The sequence below is a fragment of the Apteryx rowi genome, unplaced genomic scaffold (genome assembly GCF_003343035.1).
Source record: "Apteryx rowi isolate R43461 unplaced genomic scaffold, aptRow1 scaffold_510, whole genome shotgun sequence".
Taxonomy (NCBI): Eukaryota; Metazoa; Chordata; class Aves; order Apterygiformes; family Apterygidae; genus Apteryx; species Apteryx rowi.
The window spans coordinates 574,716-583,497 of NW_020450773.1; the positions used below are offsets into that span (position 1 = coordinate 574,716).

An 8,782-nucleotide genomic window follows, 5' to 3' on the forward strand; every position below is an offset into this window, starting at 1 on the left:
ACTATAGCAACCACTTCCTGGATGACCCCATCGGGCATATACCGTCCACTGCAGCACTGGGGGTGCACATGGAGAGTCAAGGGCAGCTGCTACAGATCCCTTCTTACTGGAAGTCACGGAGAAAAAGAAAGCAAGAGTGATCATCTGCAAATAAAAATTTACATAGAGGGATAGTTCTATAAACTCAATAGAACATTTCATTCTCAAACAAGCATTTCCAGGATCAGGACATGGAATATTTCCAACGGATTTTGAGGCAGTTGAAAAAAAAAAAAAAATTCTTGTCACTAATATTTCAAGATTATAGATTGATAATCAATAGTTGCATAAACAAAACTATGTAAGTCATTCGAGCAACCAGCTCTCAGACAGACCAAGTTCCAGAAGATACTTAAAAACCTTAATCCCTGTCACTTGTTCAACAACATCAAGACCAAAAAAACCCTAACCAAAGTGAACCTAGCTAACTTCACTCCTAAGTTTTTCTAGAGGCACAGACACATTCTGAAGTCACAGAAGGAAAGAAGTTCCCCTTTTTCAAAAGGACGGGAATTATTTTGGGTATTGATTCATTTTAGATCTAACCAGCAGTAAATGCAAGAAAGCACCGTGCACTTCCCTCACATTGGATCACACAGCCACCCTCACATTGGATCACACTGATCTGGTAACTTTTCCTGGTTCCCAGCCTCAGCCCTCTCCAGAAGGAGGCTGGTTCACCAAGCTGAAACAATTCCTCATGTGGTTGCTGCTTAGCTGCTAGACCTGAAACAAGAAGAAGGGAGAAACTTGTGTCTGATGGGAGTGGGAGTCCTTCAGCAACAGTCCAAATCAGATTCAGTTAGGTCCGATGTGAAATGGCAATCTTAGTGTCTTATATTCCTCTACGCATGCAGGATATCTAAGAAAAAAAATATATGGTTTACCCAGTTACATCAGCAGGAAAACAAACATAGATATATAGGGAAGAAAAACAAAGAGGAAGGAAACACTTGAGAAAGGCAAGTGATAAACAAAGAGCAACACAGACAGCAAGGTGAAGGCATCCATAAACTAACTTGTGTATGCTATTCCACGCAGCAGCAACAGCACAGCTGCTTTGTTTTATCCCTGTAAAAGCACATCACAAGTACAAAAAGCCTCAAAATGCATGCACACATATAGTGAAAGTTAATTATGCTTAACACAACTAGAGCAGCATAATCAATTTAAAAAGAAGAATCTTGACTATGAAAGGGATGACTAGGATTAGTGTGAAAACTTTAATTAAAACCTTATTTTCCTAGCAGGCTAAGACTGTAAAGAAATATTTTCTTATCAAAACACTGAAAATTATATTCACACAAAACAATTTTTTTTCACCCACAAGAATTTTAAAGTTATATATAAGCAGTAAGAGCCATAATAAATAATTCCCAGTTAGTTGTTTTATAGGTACCATCAGATTAAATCTGTAATTCTTGAGATGTTAAATCACAGGATTTAAGACTTTCATAATACCAAATTTTACTTTACTTAAGTTAATGAAATTTCAGTTGTTAGTACTGTGAGCACAAGTATTCATTAAGAGTGTATAAAATACTATAAAGATTGTATTTTATCAAATTATGCTAAAGGTAGTTAGCTACCTCAATCACATATGCATTTCAATATTAAAAATTAAGTTTATCACTCTGATGAATATTCCAAGATATGCTGGGAAAAGTGCTCAGCATAGCATTTTAGAAACCAAACACCAAAAAACAGGTGTTCCTATTTCAAGCACAAATATTTCCTTTGGCAAACAAGGAACATACCAGTATTACTGATTATATTACTTTAAAAACATTATGCTTCAGAAAAGATGATACATTATAAAATATTACAAAATTTAGAAAAAACTATGAAAATAAACAGAAAATTAAGTTACATGAAGGAAATGGAATAAAAAGGTTTAAGTGAATAAGTTTCAGGCCTCACATAGACAAAAGGATCCAAGACTAATCAGAGACATCTCTCCTCAATCTGCAGCAGCAGTTCTTAGAATAGCAACATGGCAATGAGCAAGGTTTCATCATGCCCCTATTTCAACCAGTTCCAAGATCATTTTTATGATCAGCAAAACTTCACAGCAATTGTCCATTCTAAAATAATAGAGGTTGAATATGTATTTTCTAAAGATTGCATACCACCAGATTTTTAACTCATCCACATAGTCTAGACTGCCAACTTCTGAATATAGGATGACAGCGAGCATTAGACAATTCTTTCCCTTTGCTTTCAGTACTGATGAAGAGCTATGAGAGAAATTATCTAAAGTCTGAGGCACTGTTTCATAGTTAGCTGGTCAGCTGTAATAAGAATTTCACAACGTACAACTAGAGTATTTTCTATTTGGTCCTTGCCTGACAGCATCAACAGGAAGAGTGGAAATGCAGAGTATCCTACAGGATATGTAGCAATTCAAGCTTCCTGTTCAAGTTCATTCCCTTATATCACAAGAGATAGCCTAACTTACACTGCCTTATAAGGCACCAGCAGAAGTGGGGAGCAGAGTTACTCCTTAGAATTGCAAAAATAAACTGAACAACAGAAATACACGATCTTAAAATAGAGATATTTATGAAATAATAGCAGTATGACACAATCAGATTTGAATAAAATAGAACTCAGATCATCCTGTTCCTCCCAGAATCACGGGATTGAGGGAAGAATGGCAGAGGAATAGACAGGGAAGGCAAAAGAAAAGAAAATAAAATAAAACACACTAAAACAAAAGCACAGCTGCAGATAAACAACTAATATTCTTCAAAGTAAACCGTCTCTTGAATTCATGAACATTCTTGGATATAAAATGTACATAGCCACTGCCTGCCTGCCTGCCCGCCCSCCCCCCCCAAATCGAAACTCTAATGTATCCAACTGAACCGGAATACTAAATTAAGCAGTTTAGACATCAACATTATAGATGTGTATCTGTGACCTTTTAATTAGGTCATGTTATCGCTCACTCTAACAAACTTAGCACTACTTCCACCTGTGAAATAAAAGCAGTTCTTGACATTAAAGATTTCCGAATACCACAAATTCCTCTAACCAAATCAAAGCATAGTATTTACATCATTCATACAGGTCTTCTGCTGCTGGAAGGGACTTTTGTGGAGAGTGAGCAAGAAGAGATGATTTATCTCCTTCTCCTGTTGGCACTGGTAGACTGGCTCACTTGTGAAGTTCAAATAGGTCTTATAAAATCTTGTGCTTGATGTCTGAGGAAAAAAATTCAAAGCAGCAGGACTCAAGAAGTTTAAGATCCACTGGTGAAATGGCTTCAAAATGAAATACTACTGAACTAATCACTATGGTTAAGTTGCAGAAAAATCCCTGCATTTTCAGGGAGTCTCACTTGAACAAAACCAGCTGAAATTTTGTAGGACTTTTTAAACGTTTGTAAAATTCCAAGGATCTAAATACAAGAATAATGTTTGCTCTGCTCACAGTCTTTTAACTGCAAAATTGAGATCACATCCCCTTCAGTATAGAAAACATGGAGCCAATCAACACTGTAAATTCTTCAGAAGTCTAGCTCAAACCTCTGAGAATTTTACAGCTACTTCTTCTGCAGAACAAGAATAAAGTATTTGACAGATTTCTGAACTCTAACTGGATAAAACTGACATATTTTCAAAATAAATTATAGTCATAAAAGGAGTCCCCTAGCTGAACATACCTACCATCTACACTACCTCACATTAAAAAAGAAAGTCCAAGTATCACCTCATACTTATAATCACAGTCATGCCATCATCATTTTAAGCTATAATACTGTAGAAAGCACATAAACAAGGTTAGAGTGGTCTTGTTAAAAAAAAAAATCAAGAGGTTTACATCGTGAAACAATGCTTCATTTCTTCAGTTCAGAAATCAGAGATTTATGGAAAAATGCCAAAAAAAAAAAAAACCCAGCAAACAAGCAATTAAGCCTACCGTCATGATCCCTTATACTTCTTGAAGTTTCTCTTTCAGCTAACAGAAAATGCCAATCAAATTGATTTTCTATTAATCCATAAYTGGTACACTTGGCCAAGCTATAGCAAAAGGTGCTAATGGCACTTCAAAACATTAATTCTTTAAGTGTTGCCAATAACTTACATACAACACCAATAGTTTCCTGTTTCTAATAATAGCAGCTCTCCTAATGTTAGTTCACAAGAAAACGTGCTTTGTCATCTTTGCAAGGGTGGGGAGAGAGGGACAAACATATCTAAACAAGAGATAATTCCCTAGAGTGCTAGCAGACATAGGAAAACACCATTTAAACTCCTTCAGCTACCCAACCAGACAAGCTATTACTTTTTTTTTTTAATTTAAAAAAAATTAAGACTCTCCACATTGTTTTGAGAATTTACACAGACTGATGCTTTATAATTGTTGCAGACCTTTGCATACAACCTAAGCAGTTTAGGCCTGATTATACACTGTACAAATAGTCCTGACAGTTCAGACACTACCTTTTACTATAGCTAGTAAAATATTTAAAAACACAACGTTGGGTGTTCCTAGTATTGTTGTTAATGTTACTTTCATAATTTTACCATTCCTTAACTATTTTTAACTGACAGTCTACAGAGTAAAGAATTATGTAGCTCTGTCAGAGCAACAATTAGGGACCCAAAGCAGACCAACAGCCAGCAGTGAAGACTTGGTTTAGAGAATACATTAAAAGAGAAAGAGAGGATTTTACCTCCCAAGGGCTTATAGTTGAACCTCTACCTAGGTCTACACTAGCAAAACACTAGCATCAAGGCAAAGCCCCAGCACAGAAGTGTCACAAAAGGACAGAAAGCTAATTTGTTTCTGCAGCTTGGCTAACTGTCTACACACTTAAAGTTGTCTCTGCCAGCAAATTATAGTTCAGTCATGTGAAACATCAGAGTGATCCTTCATAACTGTGTATCAAGCAACAGAAAAATTAACAATGCTACAGCATATAGAACAGTTAGCTTTGTCCTGAACCTTTCCGAGTCAGACTAACATATACATTGCAATGTGCTCCTGTTTCCCTAAGGCAAATTCATTATTACTCTAAAACGAGTTGAAAAGAGCTGTTGTATCAACCTTTATTCTCAAGATCAGGCTGATTAGTTTGGTTTCTCATTGGTTCTCAGCTATCAAAGTTTAATAATAATAAAAAAAGCTAAATATGTTATTTATATAAGTAGTTTGTTTAACTGAAAGGAAATATTACCTGTAGTTAGTGAATTATCTTGACTGGATGTAATAACAAGAAATTTCAACATGTCAGAGCTCTTTTTTCTACATCTTATTTTTAGCTGTAGACAATACGTTTTCCTACTTTGTCAAGTTTCAGAAAGCTTCTCAACTGTCCATAACTATTGACTGCAACAAAATATTCTCTTGCTAAGCAGAGGATGGATTCAATTGTCAGAAAATTTAGCCACTGATAAATTCTGAAGGAAGTCATCACTAAGCGTGCATCCTAAAACAGTTTAATGCACAACCGGGCCAAACAAACAAACAAACAGCCAGCTTTGGAACAGACACCTTGCTTTTTCTAGAGGTTATACTTCCATAGAGGCCATGGAGGCTGCAAACTTTGACAACACAGGTTGTCAATTTCAAACTTGTTTTAAAACTTGTTTGTAAGCTAAGTCCCATTTAAATCCTATTTAATTTTTGTTCCCATCAGAATATAAGACAGTTTTCACCAGCACAAACCACAGTTCTAAAAGGCCAGCTGCCTAACTATGGTCAAGGCAGTACAGTTGCTACTGCATGAGAGTCAAGACTGATGAAGACAGTTATCTGAAAACACAAGAAACACAACTGCAGCCTGTGTCCATCATGGCTTGCTCAGAGAAGGAAGTAAATCCTGCGTGCTCAAACAGTAAGCCACACGGAAACAGGCCACACCAGGTCTCAAAAAGCAAGGGCGGTACCATACATCTGACGAATAAGACTGCAAAAATAAAGTTTCAGCGGCCAAGACAAGAGATGGAAAATTCAGGAAGAATCTTTGCTAGGTAGGTAAATAAGAAAAAACAGTATCTGTTTGGCATCCACCAATGTGATTCTTATGTAACTAAAATAAGATCTGCAGTAAGGTCCAAATAAAAAACACACCTAGTATTTTTTGCTGATAAATGTGATCTTCCCCTGAAATTACTGCTGACAAGGTCCTAAATCTACAACTGCATCCGTACAAAACTTAACCAAACCTGCTGGGGCCTGCATATATGCGTACAGTCAAAAGATGTAGGAAATTGATTTTGAGAAACCGTAAATTACATTTTAATTGCATAATAACAACAGATTTAGAAGCAGATTCTGCCTTTCCTTCATACTTAAGGATGTGGACTTATCATTTTTCTTAAATATGTTTGATTTTTGAAACTAAAAATTACAGCAGGTTTTTTTCTAGATTTTTAGTGACTCTAAGAAAGAATGTCAGTGTCATTCTAGGCAGTAGCAAACTACATAAGTCCATGAATATCCAGCAAATTGTTTTTTGATCTCATTTCATTATATGTTTCTAAATAAAACAGTTACTTTGACAGAAAAAAAAAAACCCTCACAGAATTACTGGTGGTCCAGTGTTCCCTGTCCTCGAAGTTAGTTAGTTGCACAGCCTCTATATTTTAGGAGATATTGCATACAGATATTAAATGTAGGCAGCATACAGACACATGCAGTTTTCACTACTGCTCTGCTATAATGTCAGTCCACAATACATTCCACCTTATTTCTCATATATATAAGCAATTAAAACTGGAGGTTTAGCACGTTTACAGAATACCATATACATCAGTAGGCTTGAAGTAATCTGCAAGTCTTCCTGCAAAGGGTGAAACAGAGTTCATGGGCATGACCGTATGCAGTTTTCACAAGGTGGTTATCTATCAAGTCACCATTAAAACACCCAAAAATACACTTTGGAAAGGATCCTTTCCACTTCATGTCAAGAGTTGTTCTTTTTATTATTATTATTATGCACTGATGTTTCCCCCTAAAGAGCTGTTTGGCAATTGTTTAAAGAACTTCTTCCTGCAACCTTTCAGGCAAGAAAGCAAGCAAAAAAGTCTGCAACTTTGCTTGCCCCCTACAAAATTTAAGAAGTTATCTGCTTGGCAGAGAGCAAGCCTGGAATACTTCATCCTGAAACAGACATTTTATATACAGGAACTAGAAGTAGAGAACATCAGAATCCAGTCCTCCAGGTATTAAGGCTGTGTAATCATGACTCGTAATCACGTGCATAAGCTCTTGTGATGAGCCTTGAAGTTCTAGCTCAAGAAGTCTGCAGAGCAAGTTTCATCCACACTGCAATACCAGTGCTATTAGATAAAAATTTTCCATGGAGCCTTCTTGGAATAGGCACACGCCGCCATCCTCAAATAGAACAGTTAAGTATGAGGCACTGACCCAGAATGTTCTAGGTCATCCTAAAATAACTTAAATTACTACCACCAGTGCCTATGCATCACAACACTTACCAACACTATTTAATGCCGATGATTAACCCTGATCACCCACCAAATACTCCACGTACGAAAATACAACATGTACTTTTATAGGTTTAACTCACTTGACAAATTTTATCCTCCCGGGAGAATATGAGAGCTCAACACACCAAAGAACTAATGCCCAGGAACTTGAAAATGATGCAAATTAAGAGCTTCAGTATGCTTTTTTTTTTTTAAAAACTATGATTCAAGGAAGCCACGCTAAGTTTCTCAAGTGTCAGAAAGCAAGTCTTCATCCTATAAAATGAGTAAGATTTAGGATAATTTAATTTTGGACAAATTACCCTTCACTGCAGGGTAAGGTGACAAATTATAAAACACTATAAAATAGGCGATACAGACAATCACCATCACATTAGAGAAGCATCTATAAGACAGACGCCTTGTTGACGGAGCATAAAATAGAAAATCAATTGGTTTTTGTAAAGAACCCTAAGTACAGGGGAAGTGTCACCTACAGAAGCTGACGCACGATACCACACTCCCAGGTGAGAGCACAACCTTTGATACAGTAGCCATTTCTGCTTCATACAGAGCCTCACCTGCACAGCATTTACCTCATACCTTAACGTCCATCCAGTCGCTTTTGGACAGAAGCCCGGTGGGGGTGAGGAGGGAGGGAGCGAACTGAGGCAGATAACTTATACCGATCACCTACGGCCAGAAATTCCAACGAGAGCAGAGCGGAGCGGTGGGTCTGAGCCCCCGAGGAAGCAAAGCCGGTACGAGGCCACCGGCGGGGAGGAGCGGCCCAGCACGGCCCCGTGGCGGAGGAGCAGCAGGCCCCGCGCTGGGGGCCGGGGGCGGCCGGGGGACCCTCCCGGCGAGGCCCAGCGGCGAGCCGGGCCTCCGGACCGGGTATTTTCCCCAGGAACTCCGCCCGCGCCGGCGGGTCGGCACCGCGGCCTCCCGGAGAGGGGCCGGGCTGGAGGGGGGCAGGAACGAGGCGCAGCGGCCCGCGGCCGCCCTGCGCGCTGGACAGTGCCTCTGCCCTTCCGCCCGCCGTGCGGGAGCTGCCTGCCGCCGCGGAGGCGCGCAGAGGCCCCGGCGAGGGCAGAGCCCGCTCCCGCCGGCCGCCGCACACGGCTCCCTCCCGCAGCCCCCGCCAGCCGCGGCGGGGCTCTTACCTCTGCTAACATTATTACCCCGCTGCGGAGTCCACGCGGCTCTAGCCCCGCAGCATGGCGAAGCCTCGCGGCCACGCGGAAAACTCCCCCCCAGGCTGCGGGGAGGCGAGGCGAGCGCCGCCAGCTCTCGGCCGC

General features: G+C 39.5%; 1 protein-coding gene across 4 annotated transcripts in view; it reads right to left on the bottom strand.

Moving 5' to 3' along the window:
- Window positions 1–8,776, bottom strand: part of SNX13 (sorting nexin 13) — a 77,543-nt gene extending 68,767 nt beyond the window's left edge. For all 4 annotated transcript variants that reach the window (XM_026080177.1, XM_026080178.1, XM_026080176.1 and 1 more), the window contains exon 1: window positions 8,648–8,776. In XM_026080177.1, the coding sequence (XP_025935962.1) occupies window positions 8,648–8,659 (12 nt within the window). In that variant the 5' untranslated portion in view covers window positions 8,660–8,776. The remainder of the gene's footprint in view (window positions 1–8,647) is intronic.
- Window positions 8,777–8,782: the final 6 nt, after the last annotated feature.